Source organism: Scyliorhinus canicula, chromosome 7 (assembly GCF_902713615.1).
Source record: "Scyliorhinus canicula chromosome 7, sScyCan1.1, whole genome shotgun sequence".
Lineage (NCBI taxonomy): Eukaryota > Metazoa > Chordata > Chondrichthyes > Carcharhiniformes > Scyliorhinidae > Scyliorhinus > Scyliorhinus canicula.
The window spans coordinates 130,349,754-130,376,739 of NC_052152.1; the positions used below are offsets into that span (position 1 = coordinate 130,349,754).

Sequence of the window (26,986 nt, forward strand, 5' to 3'; positions counted from 1 at the left end):
TTCTGTCATTGTATAGCACTGGGGTAGCATACTGTTCTGTCAGTGTATAGCACTGGGGTAGGGTACTGTTTTGTCAGTGTATAACACTGGGGCAGCGTACTGTTCTGTTGGTGTATAACACTGGGGCAGCGTACTGTTCTGTCAGTGTATAACACTGGGATACCGTACTGTTCTGTCAGTGTATAAATGAAATGAAATGAAATGAAAATCGCTTATTGTCACAAGTAGGCTTCAATGAAGTTACTGTGAAAAGGCCCTAGTCGCCACATTCCGGCGCCTGTCCGGGGAGGCTGGTACAGGAACAATGGGATACCGTACTGTTCTGTCAGTGTATAACACTGGGGTAGCGTACTGTTCTGTCAGTGTATAACACTGGGGTAGCGTAATGTTCTGTCAGTGTATCACACTGGGGTAGCGTACGTTTCTGTCAGTGTATAACACTGGGGTCGCGTACTGTTCTGTCAGTGTATCACACTGGGGTAGCGTACTGTTCTATCAGTGTATAGCACTGGGATAGCGTACTGTTCTGACAGTGTATAACACTGGGGTAGCGTACTGTTCTATCAGTGTATAACACTGGGGTAGCGTACTGTTATATCAGTGTATAGCACTGGGGTAGGGTACTGTTCTGTCAGTGTATAACACTGGGGTACTGTACTGTTCTGTCAGTGTATAACACTGGGGCAGCGTATTGTTCTGACAGTGTATAACACTGGGGTAGCGTACTGTTCTGTCAGTGTATAACACTGCGATACCGTACTGTTCTGTCAGTGTATAGCACTGGGATGGCGTACTGTTCTGTCAGTGTATAACACTGGGGCAGCGTACTGTTCTGTCTGTGTATAACACTGGGGTAGCGTACTGTTCTGTCAGTGTATAGGACTGGGATAACGTACTGTTCTGTCAGTGTATAACACTGGGGTAGCGTACTGTTCTATTAGTGTATAACACTAGGTTAGCGTACTGTTCTGTCAGTGTATAACACTGGGACAGCGTACTGTTCTGTCAGTGTATAGGACGGGGATAGCGTACTGTTCTGACAGTGTATAACACTGGGGTAGCGTACTGTTCTATCAGTGTATAACACTGTGGTCGCGTACTGTTCTGTCAATGTATCACACTGGGGTAGCGTACTGTTCTATCAGTGTATAGCACTGGGGTAGGGTACTGTTCTGTCAGTGTATAACACTGGGGTACCGTACTGTTCTGTAGGTGTATAACACTGGAACAGCATACTGTTCTGTCAGTGTATAACACTGGGCTAGCGTACTGTTCTGTCAGTGTACAACACTGGGATAGCGTACTGTTCTGTCAGTGTATAGGACTGGGATAGCGTACTGTTCTGTCAGTGTATAGGACGGGGATAGCGTACTGTTCTGACAGTGTATAACACTGGGGTAGCGTACTGTTCTATCAGTGTATAACACTGTGGTCGCGTACTGTTCTGTCAATGTATCACACTGGGGTAGCGTACTGTTCTATCAGTGTATAGCACTGGGGTAGGGTACTGTTCTGTCAGTGTATAACACTGGGCTAGCATACTGTTCTGTCAGTGTACAACACTGGGATAGCGTACTGTTCTGTCAGTGTATAGCACTGCGATAGCGTACTCATCTTCAGTATATAACGCTGGGGTAGCATACTGTTCTGTCAGTGTATCACACTGGGGTAGCGTACGTTTCTGTCAGTGTATAACACTGGGGTAGCGTACTGTTCTGTCAGTGTATAACACTGGGGTAGCGTACTGTTCTATCAGTGTATAGCACTGGGGTAGGGGACTGTTCTGTCAGTGTATAACACTGGGGCAGCGTACTGTTCTGTCAGTGTATAGCACTGGGGTAGCGTACTGTTCTGTCAGTGTATAGGACTGGGATAACTTACTGTTCTGTCAGTGTATAACACTGGGGTAGCGTACTGTTCTGTCAATGTATAACACTGGAATACCGTACTGTTCTGTCAGTGTATAACACTGGGGTAGCCTACTGTTCTGTCAGTTTATAACACTGGGCTAGCACACTGTTTTTTCAGTGTATATCACTGGGCTAGCGCCCTGTTCTGCCAGTGTATTATATTGGGGTGGCGTATAGTTCTGATAGTGTAAAACACTCGGGTAGCGTACTGTTCTGTCAGTGTATAACACTGGGGTAGCGCACTGTTCTGTCAGTGTATAACACTGGGATAGCGTACTGTTCTGTCAGTGTATAACACTGAGGTTGAGTACTTTTCTGTCAGTGTATAGCACTGGGGTTGTGTACTATACTGTCAGTGTATAGCACTGGGGTACCGTACTGTTCTGTAAGTGTACAACACTGGGGTAGCGTACTGTTATGTCAGTGTATAACACTGGGGTAGCGTACTGTTCTGTCAATATATAGCACTGGGGTAGTATACTGTTCTGTCAGTGTATAGCACTGGGATAGCGTACTGTTCTGTCAGTGAAAAATACTGGGGTAGCGTACTGTTCTGTCAGTGTATAACACTGGGGTAGCCTACTGTTCTGTCTATGTATAACACTGGGATACCGTACTGTTCTGTCAGTGTATAACACTGGGGTAGCCTACTGTTCTGTCAGTTTATAACACTGGGCTAGCACACTGTTTTTTCAGTGTATATCACTGGGCTAGCGCCCTGTTCTGCCAGTGTATTATATTGGGGTGGCGTATAGTTCTGATAGTGTAAAACACTCGGGTAGCGTACTGTTCTGTCAGTGTATAACACTGGGGTAGTGCACTGTTCTGTCAGTGTATAGCACTGGGATGGCGTACTGTTCTGTCAGTGTATAACAATGGGGCAGCGTACTGTTCTGTCTGTGTATAACACTGGGGTAGCGTACTGTTCTGTCAGTGTATAGGACTGGGATAACGTACTGTTCTGTCAGTGTATAACACTGGGGTAGCGTACTGTTCTATTAGTGTATAACACTAGGGTAGCGTACTGTTCTGTCAGTGTATAACACTGGGGTAGCGCACTGTTCTGTCAGTGTATAGCACTGGGATGGCGTACTGTTCTGATAGTGTAAAACACTCGGGTAGCGTACTGTTCTGTCAGTGTATAACACTGGGATAGCGTACTGTTCTGTCAGTGTATAACACTGGGATAGCGTACTGTTCCGTCAGTGAAAAGCACTGGGGTAGCGTACTGTTCTGGCAGTGTATAACACTGGCATAGCGTACTGTTCTGTCAGTGTATAACACTGGGATAGCGTACTGTTCTGTCAGTGTATAGCACTGGGGTAGCATACTGTTCTGTCAGTGTATAGCACTGGGGTAGGGTACTGTTTTGTCAGTGTATAACACTGGGGCAGCGTACTGTTCTGTTGGTGTATAACACTGGGGCAGCGTACTGTTCTGTCAGTGTATAACACTGGGATACCGTACTGTTCTGTCAGTGTATAAATGAAATGAAATTAAATGAAAATCGCTTATTGTCACGAGTAGGCTTCAATGAAGTTACTGTGAAAAGGCCCTAGTCGCCACATTCCGGCGCCTGTCCGGGGAGGCTGGTACAGGAACAATGGGATACCGTACTGTTCTGTCAGTGTATAACACTGGGGTAGCGTACTGTTCTGTCAGTGTATAACACTGGGGTAGCGTAATGTTCTGTCAGTGTATCACACTGGGGTAGCGTACGTTTCTGTCAGTGTATAACACTGGGGTCGCGTACTGTTCTGTCAGTGTATCACACTGGGGTAGCGTACTGTTCTATCAGTGTATAGCACTGGGATAGCGTACTGTTCTGACAGTGTATAACACTGGGGTAGCGTACTGTTCTATCAGTGTATAACACTGGGGTAGCGTACTGTTATATCAGTGTATAGCACTGGGGTAGGGTACTGTTCTGTCAGTGTATAACACTGGGGTACTGTACTGTTCTGTCAGTGTATAACACTGGGGCAGCGTATTGTTCTGACAGTGTATAACACTGGGGTAGCGTACTGTTCTGTCAGTGTATAACACTGCGATACCGTACTGTTCTGTCAGTGTATAGCACTGGGATGGCGTACTGTTCTGTCAGTGTATAACACTGGGGCAGCGTACTGTTCTGTCTGTGTATAACACTGGGGTAGCGTACTGTTCTGTCAGTGTATAGGACTGGGATAACGTACTGTTCTGTCAGTGTATAACACTGGGGTAGCGTACTGTTCTATTAGTGTATAACACTAGGTTAGCGTACTGTTCTGTCAGTGTATAACACTGGGACAGCGTACTGTTCTGTCAGTGTATAGGACGGGGATAGCGTACTGTTCTGACAGTGTATAACACTGGGGTAGCGTACTGTTCTATCAGTGTATAACACTGTGGTCGCGTACTGTTCTGTCAATGTATCACACTGGGGTAGCGTACTGTTCTATCAGTGTATAGCACTGGGGTAGGGTACTGTTCTGTCAGTGTATAACACTGGGGTACCGTACTGTTCTGTAGGTGTATAACACTGGAACAGCATACTGTTCTGTCAGTGTATAACACTGGGCTAGCGTACTGTTCTGTCAGTGTACAACACTGGGATAGCGTACTGTTCTGTCAGTGTATAGGACTGGGATAGCGTACTGTTCTGTCAGTGTATAGGACGGGGATAGCGTACTGTTCTGACAGTGTATAACACTGGGGTAGCGTACTGTTCTATCAGTGTATAACACTGTGGTCGCGTACTGTTCTGTCAATGTATCACACTGGGGTAGCGTACTGTTCTATCAGTGTATAGCACTGGGGTAGGGTACTGTTCTGTCACTGTATAACACTGGGCTAGCGTACTGTTCTGTCAGTGTACAACACTGGGATAGCGTACTGTTCTGTCAGTGTATAGCACTGCGATAGCGTACTCATCTTCAGTATATAACGCTGGGGTAGCATACTGTTCTGTCAGTGTATCACACTGGGGTAGCGTACGTTTCTGTCAGTGTATAACACTGGGGTAGCGTACTGTTCTGTCAGTGTATAACACTGGGGTAGCGTACTGTTCTATCAGTGTATAGCACTGGGGTAGGGGACTGTTCTGTCAGTGTATAACACTGGGGCAGCGTACTGTTCTGTCAGTGTATAGCACTGGGGTAGCGTACTGTTCTGTCAGTGTATAGGACTGGGATAACTTACTGTTCTGTCAGTGTATAACACTGGGGTAGCGTACTGTTCTGTCAATGTATAACACTGGGATACCGTACTGTTCTGTCAGTGTATAACACTGGGGTAGCCTACTGTTCTGTCAGTTTATAACACTGGGCTAGCACACTGTTTTTTCAGTGTATATCACTGGGCTAGCGCCCTGTTCTGCCAGTGTATTATATTGGGGTGGCGTATAGTTCTGATAGTGTAAAACACTCGGGTAGCGTACTGTTCTGTCAGTGTATAACACTGGGGTAGCGCACTGTTCTGTCAGTGTATAACACTGGGATAGCGTACTGTTCTGTCAGTGTATAACACTGAGGTTGAGTACTTTCTGTCAGTGTATAGCACTGGGGTTGTGTACTATACTGTCAGTGTATAGCACTGGGGTACCGTACTGTTCTGTAAGTGTACAACACTGGGGTAGCGTACTGTTATGTCAGTGTATAACACTGGGGTAGCGTACTGTTCTGTCAATATATAGCACTGGGGTAGTGTACTGTTCTGTCAGTGTATAGCACTGGGATAGCGTACTGTTCTGTCAGTGAAAAATACTGGGGTAGCGTACTGTTCTGTCAGTGTATAACACTGGGGTAGCCTACTGTTCTGTCAATGTATAACACTGGGATACCGTACTGTTCTGTCAGTGTATAACACTGGGGTAGCCTACTGTTCTGTCAGTTTATAACACTGGGCTAGCACACTGTTTTTTCAGTGTATATCACTGGGCTAGCGCCCTGTTCTGCCAGTGTATTATATTGGGGTGGCGTATAGTTCTGATAGTGTAAAACACTCGGGTAGCGTACTGTTCTGTCAGTGTATAACACTGGGGTAGCGCACTGTTCTGTCAGTGTATAGCACTGGGATGGCGTACTGTTCTGTCAGTGTATAACACTGGGGCAGCGTACTGTTCTGTCTGTGTATAACACTGGGGTAGCGTACTGTTCTGTCAGTGTATAGGACTGGGATAACGTACTGTTCTGTCAGTGTATAACACTGGGGTAGCGTACTGTTCTATTAGTGTATAACACTAGGGTAGCGTACTGTTCTGTCAGTGTATAACACTGGGGCAGCGTACTGTTCTGTCAGTGTAGAACACTGGGGTAGCATACTGTTCTGTCAGTGTATAGGACTGGGATAGCGTACTGTTCTGTCAGTGTATAGGACGGGGATAGCGTACTGTTCTGACAGTGTATAACACTGGGGTAGCGTACTGTTCTATCAGTGTATAACACTGTGGTCGCGTACTGTTCTGTCAATGTATCACACTGGGGTAGCATACTGTTCTGTCAGTGTATAGCACTGGGGTAGGGTACTGTTCTGTCAGTGTATAACACTGGGGTACCGTACTGTTCTGTAGGTGTATAACACTGGAACAGCATACTGTTCTGTCAGTGTATAACACTGGGCTAGCGTACTGTTCTGTCAGTGTACAACACTGGGATAGCGTACTGTTCTGTCAGTGTATAGCACTGCGATAGCGTACTCATCTTCAGTATATAACGCTGGGGTAGCATACTGTTCTGTCAGTGTATCACACTGGGGTAGCGTACGTTTCTGTCAGTGTATAACACTGGGGTAGCGTACTGTTCTGTCAGTGTATAACACTGGGGTAGCGTACTGTTCTATCAGTGTATAGCACTGGGGTAGGGTACTGTTCTGTCAGTGTATAACACTGGGGCAGCGTACTGTTCTGTCAGTGTATAGCACTGGGTTAGCGTACTGTTCTGTCAGTGTATAGGACTGGGATAACGTACTGTTCTGTCAGTGTATAACACTGGGGTAGCGTACTGTTCTATCAGTGTATAACACTGAGGTTGAGTACTTTTCTGTCAGTGTATAGCACTGGGGTTGAGTACTATTCTGTCAGTGTATAGCACTGGGGTACCGTACTGTTCTGTCAGTGTATAATACTGGGGTAGCGTACTGTTCTGTAAGTGTACAACACTGGGGTAGCGTACTGTTATGTCAGTGTATAATACTGGGGTAGCGTACTGTTCTGTCAATATATAGCACTGGGGTAGTGTACTGTTCTGTCAGTGTATAGCACTAGGATAGCGTACTGTTCTGTCAGTGAAAAATACTGGGGTAGAGTACTGTTCTGTCAGTGTATAACACTGGAGTAGCCTACTGTTCTGTCAGTGTATAACAATGGGATACCGTACTGTTCTGTCAGTGTATAACACTGGGGTAGCCTACTGTTCTGTCAGTTTATAACACTGGGCTAGCACACTGTTTTTTCAGTGTATATCACTGGGCTAGCGCCCTGTTCTGCCAGTGTATTATATTGGGGTGGCGTATAGTTCTGATAGTGTAAAACACTCGGGTAGCGTAATGTTCTGTCAGTGTATAACACTGGGGTAGCGCACTGTTCTGTCAGTGTATAACACTGGGATAGCGTACTGTTCTGTCAGTGTATAACACTGGGGTAGCGTACTGTTCTGTCAGTGTATAACACTGGGGTAGCGTACTGTTCTGTCAGAGTATAACACTGGGATAGCGTACTGTTCTGTCAGTGTATAACACTGGGGCAACATACTGTTTTGTCAATGTATAACACTGGGGTACAGTACTGTTCTGTCAGTGTATAACACTGGGCTAGCGTACTGTACTGTCAGTGTATAACAGTGGGGTAGCGTACTAATCTGTCAGTGTATAACACTGGGTTAGCGTACTGTTCTGTCAGTGTATAGGACTGGGATAACGTACTGTTCTGTCAGTGTATAACACTGGGGTAGCGTACTGTTCTATCAGTGTATAACACTGAGGTTGAGTACTTTTCTGTCAGTGTATAGCACTGGGGTTGAGTACTATTCTGTCAGTGTATAGCACTGGGGTACCGTACTGTTCTGTCAGTGTATAACACTGGGGTAGCGTACTGTTCTGTAAGTGTACAACACTGGGGTAGCGTACTGTTATGTCAGTGTATAATACTGGGGTAGCGTACTGTTCTGTCAATATATAGCACTGGGGTAGTGTACTGCTCTGTCAGTGTATAGCACTGGGATAGCGTACTGTTCTGTCAGTGAAAAATACTGGGGTAGCGTACTGTTCTGTCAGTGTATAACACTGGGGTAGCCTACTGTTCTGTCAGTGTATAACACTGGGATACCGTACTGTTCTGTCAGTGTATAACACTGGGGTAGCCTACTGTTCTGTCAGTTTATAACACTGGGCTAGCACACTGTTTTTTCAGTGTATATCACTGGGCTAGCGCCCTGTTCTGCCAGTGTATTATATTGGGGTGGCGTATAGTTCTGATAGTGTAAAACACTCGGGTAGCGTACTGTTCTGTCAGTGTATAACACTGGGGTAGCGCACTGTTCTGTCAGTGTATAACACTGGGATAGCGTACTGTTCTGTCAGTGTATAACACTGGGGTAGCGTACTGTTCTGTCAGTGTATAACACTGGGGTAGCGTACTGTTCTGTCAGAGTATAACACTGGGACAGCGTACTGTTCTGTCAGTGTATAACACTGGGGCAACATACTGTTTTGTCAATGTATAACACTGGGGTACAGTACTGTTCTGTCAGTGTATAACACTGGGCTAGCGTACTGTACTGTCAGTGTATAACAGTGGGGTAGCGTACTAATCTGTCAGTGTATCGCACTGGGGCAGCGTACTGTTCTGTCAGTGTAAAACACTGGGGTAGCGTACTGTTCTGTCAATATATAGCACTGGGGTAGTGTACTGTTCTGTCAGTGTATAGCACTGGGATAGCGTACTGTTCTGTCAGTGAGAAATACTGGGGTAGCGTACTGTTCTGACAGAGTATAACACTGGGGTAGCGTACTGTTCTATCAGTGTATAACACTGGGGTCACGTACTGTTCTGTCAGTGTATAACACTGGGGTACCGTACTGTTCTGTAGGTGTATAACACTGGAACAGCATACTGTTCTATCAGTGTATAACACTGGGGTACCGTACTGTTCTGTCAGTGTATAACACTGGGCTAGCGTACTGTTCTGTCAGTGTATAACACTGGGATAGCGTACTGTTCTGTCAGTGTATAGCACTGCGATAGAGTACTCATCTTCAGTATATAACACTGGGGTAGCATACTGTTCTGTCAGTGTATCACACTGGGGTAGTGTACGTTTCTGTCAGTGTATAACACTGGGGTAGCGTACTGTTCTGTCAGTGTATAACACTGGGGTAGCGTACTGTTCTATCAGTGTATAGCACTGGGGTAGGGTACTGTTCTGTCAGTGTATAACACTGGGGCAGCGTACTGTTCTGTCAGTGTATAACACTGGGTTAGCATACTGTTCTGTCAGTGTATAGGACTGGGATAACGTACTGTTCTGTCAGTGTATAACACTGGGGTAGCGTACTGTTCTATCAGTGTATAACACTGGGGTTGAGTACTTTTCTGTCAGTGTATAGCACTGGGGTTGAGTACTATTCTGTCAGTGTATAGCACTGGGGTACCGTACTGTTCTGTCAGTGTATAACACTGGGGTAGCGTACTGTTCTGTAAGTGTACAACACTGGGGTAGCGTACTGTTATGTCAGTGTATAACACTGGGGTAGCGTACTGTTCTGTAAGTGTACAACACTGGGGTAGCGTACTGTTATGTCAGTGTGTAACACTGGGGTAGCGTACTGTTCTGTCAATATATAGCACTGGGGTAGTGTCCTGTTCTGTCAGTGTATAGCACTGGGATAGCGTACTGTTCTGTCAGTGAAAAATACTGGGGTAGCGTACTGTTCTGTCAGTGTATAACACTGGGGTAGCGTACTGTTCTGTCAGTGTATAACACTGGGATACCGTACTGTTCTGTCAGTGTATAACACTGGGGTAGCGTACTGTTCTGTAAGTGTACAACACTGGGGTAACGTACTGTTATGTCAGTGTGTAACACTGGGGTAGCGTACTGTTCTGTCAATATATAGCACTGGGGTAGTGTACTGTTCTGTCAGTGTATAACACTGGGATACCGTACTGTTCTGTCAGTGTATAACACTGGGGTAGCCTACTGTTCTGTCAGTTTATAACACTGGGCTAGCACACTGTTTTTTCAGTGTATATCACTGGGCTAGCGCCCTGTTCTGCCAGTGTATTATATTGGGGTGGCGTATAGTTCTGATAGTGTAAAACACTGGGGTAGCGTACTGTTCTGTCAGTGTATAACACTGGGTATTGTACTGTTCTGTCGGTGTATAACACTGGGGTAGCTTACTGTTCTGTCAGTGTATAGCACTGGAGTATTGTACTGTTCTGTCAGTGTATAACACTGGGCTAGCGTACTGTTCTGTCAGTGTATAACACTGGGGTACAGTACTGTTCTGTCAGTGTATAACACTGGGCTAGCGTACTGTTCTGTCAGTGTATAACACTGGGGTACAGTACTGTTCTGTCAGTGTATAACACTGGGCTAGCGTACTGTTCTGTCGGTGTATAACACTGGGGTAGCGTACTGTTCTGTCGGTGTATAACACTGGGGCAGCGTACTGTTCTGTCAGTGTATAACACTGGTGCAGCGTACTGTTCTGTCGGTGTATAACACAGGGGTGTTGTACTGTTCTGTCGGTGTATTACACTGGGGTATTGTACTGTTCTGTCGGTGTATAACACTGGGCTAGCGTACTGTTCTGTCGGTGTATAACACTGGGCTAGCGTACTGTTCTGTCGGTGTATAACACTGGGGTGTTGTACTGTTCTGTCAGTGTATAACACTGGGGTATTGTACTGTTCTGTCGGTGTATAACACTGGGGTATTGTACTGTTCTGTCGGTGTATAACACTGGGGTATTGTACTGTTCTGTCGGTGTATAACACTGGGGTATTGTACTGTTCTGTCCGTGTATAACACTGGGCTAGTGTACTGTTCTGTCGGTGTATAACACTGGGGTAGCGTCCTGTTCTGTCGGTGTATAACACTGGGGTATTGTATTGTTCTGTCGGTGTATAACACTGGGGTAGCTTACTGTTCTGTCAGTGTATAGCACTGGGATAGCGTACTGTTCTGTCGGTGTATAACACTGGGGTATTGTACTGTTCTGTCGGTGTATAACACTGGGGTAGCTTACTGTTCTGTCAGTGTATAGCACTGGGATAGCGTACTGTTCTGTCAGTGTATAACACTGGGGTAGCGTACTGTTCTGTCGGTGTATAACACTGGGGCAGCGTACTGTTCTGTCAGTGTATAACACTGGGGTATTGTACTGTTCTGTCGGTGTATAACACTGGGGTATTGTACTGTTCTGTCGGTGTATAACACTGGGGTATTGTACTGTTCTGTCGGTGTATAACACTGGGGTATTGTACTGTTCTGTCGGTGTATAACACTGGGGTATTGTACTGTTCTGTCCGTGTATAACACTGGGGTATTGTACTGTTCTGTCGGTGTATAACACTGGGGTATTGTACTGTTCTGTCCGTGTATAACACTGGGGTATTGTACTGTTCTGTCGGTGTATAACACTGGGGTATTGTACTGTTCTGTCGGTGTATAACACTTGGGTACAGCTGTCTCTGTATAACACTGGAGTGTAGCATCTAAATTTTGAGGACGCTCTTCTTCATTCTTACCTGTAACGAAGATATTGTCTAAGTAGCACTGGACTCTTAACCCGCTAGAATTCGATCCATGGCACTTTGGAATAACGCAGGTGTCGACATGATGCCAAATGGAAGTTTTTTATATCCGAATAGCCCTTTGTGCATCATGACTGTCAAATATTGTTGTGAATCTGGATCCACATTTATCTGGAGGTACACTTGATTAAGGTTAAAGTTACTGAAATGTTGTCCTCCGCCAAACCCAGCAAATCAATTAAAGACAAAGGGGACAGCTGTGCACACAGTACCGGATTGATAATAACTTTAAAATCACCGCATATTCATACTGAACCAACTTTCTTCATCATGGATACTATCGGCATGGTCCAATTACTTGCATTAACGGGTTTGAAGACCACCATCTCGAATAGCCTATCTAATTCTGCCCCGACCTTAGGCCTGATGCCGTACGGCACTGACCTAGACTGTAAACATCTTGCTTGGCTTTTGTCCTTAATCTTGAGCTGTACTCAGATTTCTTTCATGCTTGCCAGCTCTCCATTAAAGACTATGACATGTTTCTTTAAAATCTCCGACCGACCTGCTTCGGACTCTGACACGAGATTCACCTCGGCCCAGTTTAGCTTGATTCTCTCCAGCCAAGTTCCGCCCATTAAGGCTGGATAATTACCTTTAACAATTTGCCGGGACAAGTCTGCGGTCAGTCCGTTTAGCTGCACATTTACATCAATAGGGCCCCTCAACGGCACTACGGTATATGTTTGAAGTGTTTTAAGGTGATCTGCCATGGTTTCTCTTGGTTAACAGTTTCTGGTACCAATGAAGCTGTGTTCAACTCCATTTCCACCAGTTTTCTGTCCAGTAAAGGACTGACACAGTAATGGTCCTTCGCGCTCGCAATAGCCATTACGTTCAACAAAAGTTCATCAGCTGGCTTGTGGTTCTTGTGGATGGGGGGGGGGGGGGGGGGGGGTACACGCCTTTTCGTATCTTTGTCCCTCTCTTCAGTTTTCCATTTGATTTACATGCTTCTTGATTTGTAAAGTTCTTGTTTGGAACTTACTGTTTCTTTCTCCAGCACGCATATTGATGTGCTCCTTTTCACCTCAATTTCTGCATTTTGTATCTTTACACCAGAAGTCTGCTGCTGTATGCTCAATTTTTGCATATCGCTGGCAATTTTGAACACGTGACTGTGTTCGGGTCTCAGCCGACATTTTATGCATTTTGCTGCTTGAAATTAATTACTTTTTAAATTCATTTATGAGATGTGGGTGTCGCTGGTTAGGCCAGCATTTATTATCCATCCCTCGTCGCCCTTCAGAAGGTGCTGCTGCATTGCCTTCTTGAAGCACTGCAGTCCCTGAAGTGTAGGCAAACCCACTGTGCTGTTTGGCAGGGCATTGCAGGATGTTACTTCAGTGACCGTGAAGGAATTACAATACATTTCCAAGTCAGGGTCATGAGTGCCTAAGGGGAGCCCTCCAGGTAGTGGAGTTCCCAGGTGTCTGCTGCACTTTTCCTAGATGATAGTGGTCTGGGTTTGAAAGGTGCTGTCTAAGGAACCTTGGTGAGTTACTGCAGAGCATCCTGTAAATGGTGCACACGGCTGCCACTGTTCGTCGGTGGTGGCGGGTTTGAATGTTTGTGGAAGGGGGAGCAATCAGGCAGTCTGGTTTGTCCTGGATGGTGTTGAGCTTCTTGAGTGTTTTTGGAGCTGCACTAATCCAGGCAAGTTGAGAGCATTCCATTACACTCTCTTTACTTGTGTAGATAATGGACAAGCTTTCGGAGGTCAGGAGGTTAGTTACTCACCGTAAGGTTCCTTAGCCTTTGACCTGCCCTGGTAGCCACAGTTTTAATATGGCTAGTCCAGTTCAGTTTCTGATCAATAGTAACCCCATGGATATTGATTATGGGGGATTCAGCGAAAGTAATGCCATGAAATGTCATGGGGCAATAGTTAGATCCTCTCTTGTAGGAGATGGCCGTTGCCTGGCACTTGTGTGGCTCAAATGTAACTTTCCCCTTGTCATCCCAAGCCTGGATATTGTCCAGGTCTTGCTGCATTTGGACATGGATTGCTTCATTACATGGGGAGTCGCAAATGGTGCTGAACGTTATGCAGTCATCCGCACATATCCCCACTTCAGACCTTATGATAGAAGAGAAGTCATTGGTGAAGCAGCTGAAGATGGTTGGGCCTAGGACACTACCCTGAAGAACTCCTGCAGTGATGTCCTGGAGTTGAGATGATTGACCTCCAACCTCCGCACCAATCTTCCTTTGTGCCAGGTATGACCCCAATCAGCGGAGAGTTTTCCTCCTGATTCCCATTGACTCCAGTTTAGCTAGGGCTACTTGATGCCAGACTCAGTTAAATGCTGCCTTGATGTCAAGGGCAATCACTCTCACCTCACCTCTGGCATTCAGCTACTTTGTCCATACTTGAATGAAGGCTGTAATGAGGTCAGGAACTGAGTGACCCTGGCGGAACTCTAGCATTCAGCTACTTTGTCCATGTTTGAACGAAGGCTGTAATGAGGTCAGGAACTGAGTGACCCTGTCGGAACCCAAACTGAGTGTCCGTGAGCAGGTTATTGCTGAATTATTGGGCGTCCTTGGGCGTGATTCTCCGCTCCCCACGCCGGGTGGGAGAATCGCGGGTGGTCCGGGCGAATCACGCCATGCCGCCCTGGCACCCCCCGCGATTTTCCCACCCCCCCAAAATAGCATGTCGCATTTTGCGACAGGCCGCTCGGAGAATCCGCAATCGCAGTTTTTCCCGGCGACTCCCCGGCCCGGATGGGCCGAGCGGCCTGATGACCCCGACGGGTTCACGCCGGCGGCAACCACACCTGGTCGCTGCCGGCGTGAACAGCAAGTGTGGGGCCTGTGGGGGGCGGAGAGAGGATCAAGCACCACGGGCGTGCTCGTGAGGGGACTGGCCCGTGATCGGTGCCCACCGATCGTTGTGCGGCGTCTCTAAGAGACGAACTCTTTCCCCTCCGCCGCCCCGCAAGATCAAACTGCCACGTCTTGCGTCAAGGCCCGGCGGCCGAGTTTCCCGCAACGCCGCTCCTAGCCCTCTTGGGGGGGGGGGGGGGGGGAGAATAGGGGGCGAGGAGTGGCCTCCGACGCCGGAGTCGGCACTCAGTCTCCCTTTGGGAGAATTTCGCCCCTTATCTGCTAATTCGACAGAGATCTTGATTTCTAAAACCTTCTTTAGATTTAAGTTGCTTTCAGTTAACAACCTTTTTAGGATAGCTTCACTTCTTAACCCACACACCTAATCTATCTCTAATGTTGTCGTTCAATTCACATTATTCAGTTAATTTCTTCAAAGTAGCTATGGATTGTGTGATTGATTCACCATCTTGTTGGTTACATTTATGGAACCTGAACCTCTCGGCAATGATCAAAGGCTTCGGTGAGATGTGGCCCTGCAATATCGCCACAATCTCATCATAGTTTTTCCAGCCTGGTTTTTCTGGCTGCACCAGGCTTTACAGACATAGAACATAGAACATAGAACGATACAGCGCAGTACAGGCCCTTCGGCCCTCGATGTTGCACCAACATGGAAAAAACTAAAGGCCATCTAACCTACACTATGCCCTTATCATCCATATGCTTATCCAATAAACTTTTAAATGCCCTCAATGTCGGCGAGTTCACTACTGTTGCAGGTAGGGCATTCCACGGCCTCACCACTCTTTGCGTAAAAAACCCACCTCTGACCTCTGTCCTATATCTATTACCCCTCAATTTAAGGCTATGTCCCCTCGTGCTAGCCACCTCCATCCGCGGGAGAAGGCTCTCGCTGTCCACCCTATCTAACCGTCTGATCATTTTGTATGCCTCTATTAAGTCACCTCTTAACCTTCTTCTCTCTAACGAAAACAACCTCAAGTCCATCAGCCTTTCCTCATAAGGTTTTCCCTCCATACCAGGCAACATCCTGGTAAATCTCCTCTGCACCCGTTCCAAAGCTTCCACGTCCTTCCTATAATGAGGCGACCAGAACTGTACGCAATACTCCAAATGCGGCCGTACTAGAGTTTTGTACAACTGCAACATGACCTCATGGCTCCGGAACTCAATCCCTCTACCAATAAAGTAGACAGTTGAAGGTTTTCCCTCCATGGTACTCAGGAGAGTCGGGACTACTACGTTTGCCAAAATTTTGTTCACCTGGGCAAAGTATTTGAATCCTTTGTTGTATGAACTCCAGCGCTCCGTGCTTTCATCATACAGTCTCGTGGCGCCAGAAACCCATGGCCTTTTAATATGTGAAATCTTGCATACGGACAATGTGCCACAAAGTGTTTAGCACGATCACGCTTCTATTTTTTCCTTTCAAAGAAGGTAACCCTGAGTTCAGACTGTTACTTTTGGAGTTTTGCAAGGGGTGTTGCAAAACTCCCTGAGCTCCCAATTAATTGTTGCAGGGTATTTGTTGCTTACTTGCTACTCACAATAGAGGGAGCACTGCTCCACAACTTTCCAGGCAGAGCACATGGCAAGCTTCTTTTGATGCTTTTTTTAAAGCTAAATCTGTGTTTAAACTTTGGTTCCTTTAATGGTTGCTGCTATTATTCGGCACCCCTCCGTTCCCAGCTTTGGTGTAGCAATGTTTTTATCACCATAATCCTTTTCGATTGGCTGCAGCGTGGATCGATGATTTTTCTCAATCCACCAGACATGTGCAATGCTTTTTCGGATGTTTGCAGTGCGGATCAACCTCCTCGTCGCCAGTTTCTTTATGGAATTTTTAAAGGATAGGCTTGCACACCACAAAGGCACAAACAAACAAGAGCTTTATTGGAAAAGTGTACACTTAACAAGCTGTAACAATAGACTGGCTGTTAAGCCACCCACACTGCCTTGACATCATCAGTACATCACGTGATCCAAATCTTAAAGTGACCTTGTTACAACCAAGAACAAATGTGAATACATAACACAGGTGGAAACAGGTCTGTCATTGTATCACATTGGGGTACAGCACTAATGGATAGGGTTAGTCACTGTATCACTTTGAGGTACAGTATTAATGGCTAGGGTTTGTCACTATCACATTGGGGTACAGTATTAATGGATAAGGTTTGTCACTGTATAGCACAGGTATAGTATTAATGGATCGGATCTTTCACGGTATAACACTGGGGTACAGTGATGGATAGAATCTGTCACTGTATAACACGAGTACAGTATTAATGGATATGGTTTGTCACTGTATCACACCGGGGTACAATATTGATGGATAGGGTCAGTCACTGTAACACTGGGGTACAGTATTAATGGATAGGGTTTGTCACTGTATCACATTAGGGGACAGTATTAATGGATAAGGTCTGTCACTGTATAACACAGGTACAGTACTGGTGGAGACAGGTCTGTCACTGTATAACACTGGAGTACAGTGGATAGGATCTGTCACTGTATAACACGGGTACAATATTAATGGATATAATCTGTCACTGTATTACACTGGGGTACAGTATTGATGGAGACAGATCTGTCACTATAATGCTGGGGTACAGTATTGATGGATAGGATTTGTCATTGTATATGCTGGGATAGAGTATTAATGGATAGGATCTGTCACTGTATATGCTGGGGTAGAGTATTAATGGATAGGATCTGGCACTGTATATGCTGGGGTAGAGTATTAATGGATAGGATCTGGCACTGTATATGCTGGGGTAGAGTATTAATGGATAGGATCTGTCACTGTATATGCTGGGGTAGAGTATTAATGGATAGGACCTGTCATTATTGTTACGACACCCTGGGCTAGTGCGCGGTGATTCCAGCCCCACAGACCCTGGAGTCCCAACACAAGTGAATTAACCAATAATTTTGGTAAGGGTTCTGAGATCTTTTGCCCTTGACTGCTCCAATGAATTACAGGCAGCAGATTTGTAAATGAAGCACAACAACTGTTTATTTATAACAAAAATAGAGATAAGACATGCAATAATTATAATAGAATAATGGCCAGATAATCTACTCCCCCTTTTACCGTCCCACACTCTACTTAAACACACACAAGACCAACACACACACACGCACGCACACACGCACACACACACACAGAGGGAGAGGTAACAATAATGGAAGACGAGTGTCCTTGCTTTGGATATTGAAGTCAATGCAGCAGCAGGCTGTCCTCTCAGAATGCGGAGTGATTGTAACGACTGGTTGGAATGCCAATGAGGATCTTCTGGCAGAACATTCAGTCAGAACCCCACAGACTGTGGGGTTTCCTTGAGGGGAGGCACTTTAACTTTTATTACCCTGGGCCTTGACTCGAAAGAATAGCCCCAGGCTGGTTTGATTCTGAAGACTCTCGGTCTCACTTTCTCCCCAGATTCTGCGTAAGGTTCAATCGTAACTGGTGGCAAGACTCACCTAGCTTTACTGACGAAAACACAGTATCAGAGAAGTTGCTTCCACGAGATTTTGGAGAGGTCTGTTAGCATTTTGGGGTGAGAGAGCCAAAGAGTTCCCTCCAGCTCTGCCTTCGGAAATTCAACGTTCACAGACTGGATAGAGAGGAAAAGCTGTCTGGTTCCGTTTTTCTGGAGAGAGCTCCAGCCGAGGTGTTTGAGAGAGTTTTACTCTCTCGGAGAGAGAGAAACTCAAAGAGCCTCCTTCAGCTCTGTGTTCAAAACTAAACTAAAACTCAAAACAGTCTCACAGAGGAAGGATCATTCCAGAACAATCGCCACCAATAAGCATAGATCATCAACAAAGTCTCGGCAATCTGAAACAATTCATTGGCCGCAAACCAAGTCCACCAGACTAAACAGCACATCCTGATGGACGTTCTTTTTTTTAAAATTAACGGTGAAGCCCATCTTAAATGCATATGTCCCACTGATTGTACAGGTACGAAAGTTGAAATGGCAGAATAACCAAAATTAAAAGGAAAATCAAGGGGAAGACAGGGATTAACAAGAGGATCCTTACACTAGGGTCTGTCACTGTATAATACAGGGGTACAGTATTGATGGGTAGGGTTTGTCACTGTTTAATACTGGGTACAATATTAATGGATCAGGTATGTCATTGTAAAGCCCTGGGGTACAGTTTTGAACGATAGGATTTGTCACTTTGTAATACTGGGGTACAATATTAATGGGTAATGTCTATCATTGTATAACACTGGCGTATGGTACTGATGGATAGGATCTGTCACTATATAACACTGGGTACAGTATTAATGGATAGGAGTTGTCACTGTTTAACACTGGGGTACTCTACTAGTGGATAGGGTCTGTCACTGTATAACACTGCAGTACAATATTAGTAGATGATGCCTGTTATTGTATAACACTGGTGAACATTATTGATGGATAGGGTCTGTCACTGTATAACACTGGGGGATAGTACTGATGGAGACAGATCTGTTACTATATAACGCTGCGGTACAGTATTAATGGATAGGAGTTGTCACTGTTTCACACTGGGGTACAGTATTAATGGATAGGAGTTGTCACTGTATAACACTGGGGTACAGTATTAATGGATATGATCTGTCACTATATAACACGGGTACAGTATTAATGGATACGATTTGTCACTATATAACACTGGGGTACAGTATTAGTGGATAGGAGTTGTCACGGTTTCACACTGGGGTACAGTATTAATGGATAGGATCTGTCACTGTATAACACTGGGTACAGTATTAATGGCTAGGAGTTGTCTCTATATAACACTGGGGTACAGTATTAATGGATAGGAGTTGTCACTGTTTCACACTGGGGTACAGTATAAATGGATAGGATTTGTCACTATATAACACTGGGGTACAGTATTAATGGATAGGAGTTGTCACTATATAACACTGGGGTACAGTATTAATGGATAGGAGTTGCCACTGTTTCACACTGGGGTACAGTATTAATGGATAGGAGTTGTCACTGTATAACACTGGGTACAGTATTAATGGATAGGAGTTGTCACTGTTTCACACTGGGGTACAGTATTAATGGATCGGAGTTGTCACTGTTTCACACTGGGGTACAGTATTAATGGATAGGAGTTGTCACTGTTTCACACTGGGGTACAGTATTAATGGATAGGAGTTGTCACTGTTTCACACTGGGGTACAGTATTAATGGATAGGAGTTGCCACTGTTTCACACTGGGGTACAGTATTAATGGATCGGAGTTGTCACTGTTTCACACTGGGTACAGTATTAATGGATAGGAGTTGTCACTATATAACACTGGGGTACAGTAATGGATAGGGGTTGTCACTGTTTCACACTGGGGTACAGTATTAATGGATAGGAGTTGTCACTGTATAACACTGGGGTACAGTATTAATGGATAGGAGTTGTCACTGTATAACACTGGAGTACAGTATTAATGGATAGGAGTTGTCACTGTTTCACACTGGGTACAGTATTAATGGATAGGAGTTGTCACTGTATAACACTGGGGTACAGTAATGGATAGGGGTTGTCACTGTTTCACACTGGGGTACAGTATTAATGGATAGGAGTTGTCACTGTATAACACTGGAGTACAGTATTAATGGATAGGAGTTGTCACTGTTTCACACTGGGTACAGTATTAATGGATAGGAGTTGTCACTGTTTCACACTGGGGTACAGTATTAATGGATAGGAGTTGTCACTGTTTCACACTGGGTACAGTATTAATGGATAGGAGTTGTCACTGTATAACACTGGAGTACAGTATTAATGGATAGGAGTTGTCACTGTTTCACACTGGGTACAGTATTAATGGATAGGAGTTGTCACTGTTTCACACTGGGGTACAGTATTAATGGATAGGAGTTGCCACTGTTTCACACTGGGGTACAGTATTAATGGATAGGAGTTGTCACTGTTTCACACTGGGTACAGTATTAATGGATAGGAGTTGTCACTGTGTAATATTTGTCAGTGTGCCGTTGTTATGATTCGGAATTACTGACCTTGTGTGAAGGAAGCGGATTCAACATGTGACTTTCTAAAGGTGATCTGATAAATACGTAAATAGGAAACCATTTCAGGGCTATCGGTAAAGAGCAGATTAGTGGTGTCAATTGAAATGCTTTCACGGAGTCCATCTACCTCTGTACAGTAAGATGCTCCAATTCTCAGCGCTGCCTAGCCTTTCATGCTCCTTGAATTGCTGATGTGATTCAGATAGTTCTGGGTTTGAGCTGTACTCTCTGAGCACCATGAGGAATGGGGACCAGTGCTCCATTCTCTGAATACTATGTTGACATCCAGCAGGATAATTGAATCCAATGGGAGTGCAGTAATGACCTCCCCTGTTCCACCTCAGTTGGGCTAATGACCTGGCTGTGTAAAAATGGAATTTGTTGTATGTACCTCATGATAAAAGGATAGAGAGAGATACTTGCCTGATTGTTTCTTTGAGTTGTCAGGACAGTGAGGACACTGGAAGATGGCTTTGGTTGTTGGAGGTCAATCATCTCCGTTCCAAGATATCATTGCGGGAATTCCTCCGATAGTACCCTCGGCCCAACCATTTTCAGCTGCTTCATCAAAGTTCTTCATTCCATCATAAGATCATAAGTAGCAATGATTGAATGTGTTCAGCACCATTTGTTTTTTTAAAAATAATTTTTATTAAGATTTTCACAAAATATAAACAACAAAGCAATATTAACAAAACAACCATGATAAAAACCCAAGGACAACACCCACCCAACTACAAAAGCAACTACAAAAACAAAAAAAACAAACAACAAAAAGGAAAGAGATAACACCCGCCACATCCAACAAGCCCATGTACACAATTCTCCCTCCCACCGAACCAGACCCCCCCCCCCCCCCCCCCCGTCCCCCCAACCCCCGGGTTGCTGCTGCTGCCGGCCTATTTCCCTACCGTTCCGCCAGGAAGTCCAGGAAAGGCTGCCAGCGCCTAAAGAACCCTTGTACTGGTCCCCTCTGGGCAAATTTCACCTTCTCCAATTTGATTAACCCTGCCATATCATTGATCCAGGCCTCCACGCTTGGGGGCCTCGCATCCTTTCACTGAAGAAGAATCCTCCGCCGGGCTACTAGGGACGTAAAGGCCAGGACACCGGCCTCTTTCGCCTCCTGCACTCCCGGCTCCACTGCAACCCCAAAAATTGCGAGTCCCCAGCCTGGCTTGACCCTGGATCCCACCACCCTCGACACCATCCTTGCTATCCCCTTCCAAAACTCCCCCAACGCTGGGCACGCCCAAAACATATGGGCGTGGTTCGCTGGGCACCCCGAGCACCTAGCACACCTGTCTTCGCCCCCGAAGAACCTACTCACCCTCGTCCCAGTCATGTGGGCCCTATGCAGCACCTTGAACTGTATGAGGCTAAGCCTCGCACAGGAAGAGGAGGAAGTCACTCTCTCCAGGGCATCCGCCCACGTCCCCATCTCAATCTCCTCACCCAGCTCCTCTTCCCATTTACCCTTCAGTTCCTCCACCGAGGCCTCGTCTACCTTCTGCATTGCCCGGTATATGTCCGAAATCCTCCCGTACCCCATGTGGGGGCAACAAGGGGAACCCCTCCACCTGCCGCCTGGCAAACGCCCTAACCTGCATGTACCGAAACATGTTCCCCGGGGGGAGCCCAAACTTCCCCTCTACTCAGCACCATTTGTGACTCCTCAGATCCTGAAGTAGTCTGTGCCCCCTGGACAACATTCAGGCTTGGGCTGATAAATGACAAGTAAAGTTTGCTCCATACAAGTGCCAGGCAATGGCGATACCCAACAAGAGAGGATTTGACCATCTCCCCTTGACATTCAATGGCATTACCATCGCTGCTTTCCCCACTACCGGCATCCTGGGGTGGCCACTGAACAAACATTTGGGGGAAATTAGGGATGGGCGACAAATACTGGCTTGCAAGAAATACTCAACCCAACATCCAGGGCAAAGCAGCCCTTTTGATTGACACCTCACCCATCCACACTCCCTTCCTCCACCACTGACACACAGTGGCAGAAGGTGCATCATACATTTATAAGATGAACTGCAGGAACTTACCAAGTCTCTTTCGTTAGCACCTCCCAAACCCGTGACCTCTACCATTTAGAAGATCAAGGCCAGCAGATGTATGTGAACACAACTACCTGCAAGTTCCCCTCCAAACCACTCACCATCCTGAACTGGAAATAAATCACCGTTCCTTCACTGACATTGGGTCAAAATCAAGGGATTCCTCTCCTCCCTCTGAAACCCCCAGCCAGTCGATGAGCAGGATTATAATTGAGTGAGGTGGGAGTTGATGAGGGGTAGGGGTGATTTTCGAAACAGAGGTGACTGACATTCAGCACAAGTTTTCAAAAGTCTGGTGTTGTCAAACCAGGCACACTGTGCCACACAACAATCACTGGCATCAGATCCCATTCGACTGTTTCCAAATCGAGATCTGGGATTTGATCACCCTCGCGGTGTGATTTCTATCTTCTGATTGGGCGATTGGTTTTGGTGTATGGAAGAACGGGGGAGGGGAGCCTGCTCCCCTGACTGACTCGACCATCACCCCATTGCAGTGCTACTGCCCGCAGATAGGGGGAGTCCACATTTTGTTATGGAGTCACTGCAAGGGACATTAAATTCTATCTGTGAGTTAAATTTAAATCCCCTTTTGAGTGTACACAGAGCAAGGAAGAAAATGAGGAAGTTGAGGCGTACAAAAAAAGGAAGTCGAATTAATTTTTTCACCAAAGTGGAATGGAATTGTGGAAGGAATTACAAAAGTCATTAACCAGCAGGTGCAAGAGACAGTTAGCGGGATTTCTGTCGAAAAAGAATTAAACTGCAGTCGGGATATTCAATGAGACAGGCTGGTTGTGTCTAAAGAGATTTCCCTAAAGTAAGCAGTCTTCCTGTTCACTTCTACTGGAAAGTTATCATTTTTTTGGTAAATGCGCCGACTTTAAGAGTAGAATTTTACAATTCTCCCAAGGGGGGGGGGGGGGGGGGGGGGGGGGGGGGTTCTGAGGCAAGGGGTGAGCCTAAAATTGAATGGCCAGGATTCCCTCCGGAAATCCTCCCTCCCAAACCCAGACCCAATTTCATACTTGGGCAGGCAGGGCCTCGGGTGGGAAACCTGCCCATTCACCTACCCTAAAGGGCCTTTTCTCACCCAGCCTCAATTTTAAGGCTGCTGGGAGCGCAGTGCTGGAAGGGTGGGATACAGAGAAAAAACCTTTTCTCCATCTTGGGTGGGGAGCGGTGGGGATGGGGCAGGGTGTAGGGCACCTTAACCAGAAGGCCCATCCCTTCTGGGACCTTGGAGCTGTGGGCACCCCCTCTTCCCGAGGCCTACTCCTGAATGTCACACTCCCCTCCAATGCAACCCCTGAGAGTTACCTCTTCAAAGGTCCCAGGACTTAGTCCCGGGCAGAGCACTGCAGTACCGCTTCTGGCCATTGAAGCGGCGCGACTGGCCAGGTTCGTTGGCCAATTCTCACAGGCAGGACTTCCTTCCGAGGGTGGACGGAAGCCTTAGTGACTGTCCATCAAGACTCAAGTGAGGGTTAAATGGCAGTGGAAGTTCGAGAATCGGGGTTTGCGTGTTATGTGCCAACTTTCGCTATCCTTAAAATTCCACCTGTAGTTTCCTCTTGCCGCTCCCTGGGTGTCACTCTCTCTCTCCCGCTAACTCAGGAGGTCATGGGTCCGAGCTCCACTCCAGATACTTGAGCAAGAATCTAGGTTAACAGCGTCGGAAATGGCATCAGTCGGACAAGACGTTAATCTTATACCCTGCCTGCCCTCCCAGCTGGACATAAAAGATCCCACTGCATTATTCTGAAGTGTGAAGTTGGGGACTTTTCAGCAGTGTCCTGGCCAATATTTATCCCTCAACCACCATTGGCAAGAAAAAACGATTCCTCATGGTCACACATCTGTTCGTGCGGGCGCAAATTTATTGCTGCATTTCCAGCAACATTAACTACACTTTCCAGCCAATGATGTACTTTGACCATGCATTGCAACCTACTAATTCATGATTAATTAGGGGGATCAGGGGATACAGGGAGAAGGCAGGAGAATGGGGATGAGAAACATATCAGTCATGACTGAATGGCAGAGCAGACTCGATGGGCCAAATGGCTTAATTCTGCTCCTTGGTCTTACTGAGGTCATGAAAGATGTGATAGAAATAGAAGTTCCTTTATATTTCATTTTATTTAGTTCTTTTTGCCTGTTGTACTGTTGTCTTGCAGGGATGTTTGCTAACTTATTCCCCTCTTATTTATTTACAGGCTCGCCACCCAGTACCTTTACCCACAGGCTATTGTGCAGCCTGGAGTTGTCCTTCCAACCCAGCTGCAGTCGGTGACCTCCCCATTCATTGATTATACAGCTTCTGCCACCTATGCTCAGTATGCCGCCTACGATCAGTACCCATATGCTGCCTCGCCCGCTGCCAGCTACTTTGGATTTGGCTATTCCACTCTGCAACAGCCTTTGGTGGGCGGGAGTCCTGCTGGTGCTGCCACAGCCGCCTTCGTACAGTATCCTCCTCAACCGCTGCAACCTGACCGGATTCAGTAAAGGGAATGGAGGAAGGGAAGGAGGAGGATTAAATGATAAAGGACCTCACATCATCCACTTGGCACTGTTATTCTAAGGTGGAAAGACTCCCAGGCGATTAATGGGACATTACTGTAAGATCTCATTGAGAATATGGAGAGCTGTTTTTTGAAGTATTAACGGGGCAGACAGGATCCACCAGGGCCTTGGGCTCCTTGAAGACCAGTCACCTCTTTCAGTTTACCTTCTGGAAAGAAGCATCTCCAATCAGAAACCGAACGTTAATCGCAAGCCAGGAAAGCAGACAACTTTCTGTCTATCTCTTTCTGTTACTGCCTTTCTCTCTCTCTTTCTCTCTGTTCTTGTCTCCCTCAGTGTCTGCCTCTCTGTCTTCCTCTCTCTCTCTCTCTCTCACCTTCTCTTCCACCCTCTCAATGCCCACCTCTGCCTCTTTCTCCCCAATTACATAATGTATTCTCTCCTTATTGCCACCTCTTAGAATGAAGAGTAGCGGACTGTTTATTGTAAGGTACGAGCTGCAGTAGAAACGATGCAGTGAGATGAAAGAACACACACACAAAACGCTATTTTTGTTGTATAAAACCCTATTATTTATCAATGCCTTACAGAGGATAAAAATTGTGACTACTTTTTAATATTTATTGCGATGAGCTGTGAATCGCAACTGGGAAAGAGAAAAGTTAGTTGTTCAGCTACCAATGTATAAATTATTGTAAGTAGATTATAAATTAATAGGTTGCTAATTAATTTCGATATGCAAAAAAAAACTTTGGAAGGGAAGCAATATTTCTGTAGTCAGAACACTGTTCTATTTTCTTAATTTTGTAATTAATCTTAAGATCATCTCAACTTGGGTATATATTTTTTAAAATGAGCTTTTTTTTTTAGAAAGCTAATTGTATATGAACAGGACAGTAATTTTTATCAATTTAATGATGCAGTATTCATCTCGTGTTCTATCCAACACTCACTGATGTGGAGATGCCGCCGTTGGACTGGGGTGAGCACAGTAAGAAGTCTTACAACACCAGGTTAAAGTCCAACAGGTTTGCTTCAAACACTGGCTTTCTGAGCACTGCTCCTTCCTCAGGTCCATTCACCTGAGGAAGGAGCAGTGCTCCGAAAGCTAGTGTTTGAAACAAACATGTTGGACTTTAACCTGGTGTTGTAAGACTTCTTACTGTCCAACACCGACTGGGCAGTGTTGGAACTTCCTAATTGCAAAAACACCTGCTGTATGGAGGCAAACTGACTACATGTCTGATAGATTTGGATACCAAGCATTTTATACCCAGCTGAAATGAATGAGAAGTTTTTAAGTTATAAATGCAATTTTTAAATAATTTTTTTTGTAAAAAAAAGTTAAAAAAAAAAGCAAAAGCAATTTAGGCTCAAAGCGACAATTACATATAACGGCATTCCGATCGGACTGTAGCAGGTACTGAGAAAAATGTTTTCAATGTTGTAATAAAGGAACATAAATATTGAACAAAATCTCTGCGGTCATGTGATTTTCCCCCCGCTCACACTGAGGTGGCTTGTTCCTGTAACTGGCTACATTGAGGTACCACAGCCTGTCGATGTGACGGTGGAGGGGCAGGGACTGCATGTTCGTTGTCTTCCCCTTTCCCTCAGCTGGGAGATTCCTTTTGCCCTGCTCTGCTGATGGTAGACCTCTTGTATACAATCAGAGAAAGTTTACAGCACAACATTGTGTCTATCCCGGTTGAAAAACAAGACACCCAGCCGAATCCAACTTTCCAGCATTTGGTCCATAGCAGGGTCCAGCACATCAGACGCACAT

General features: G+C 45.8%; 1 protein-coding gene across 1 annotated transcript in view; it reads left to right on the forward strand.

Moving 5' to 3' along the window:
* Positions 1–26,671, forward strand: part of LOC119969373 (RNA-binding protein 38-like) — an 81,133-nt gene extending 54,462 nt beyond the window's left edge. The window contains exon 4 of the mRNA XM_038802931.1: positions 24,891–26,671. Coding sequence (XP_038658859.1) covers positions 24,891–25,182 — 292 coding nt within the window. The 3' untranslated portion in view covers positions 25,183–26,671. The remainder of the gene's footprint in view (positions 1–24,890) is intronic.
* The last annotated feature ends 315 nt before the right edge of the window (positions 26,672–26,986 follow it).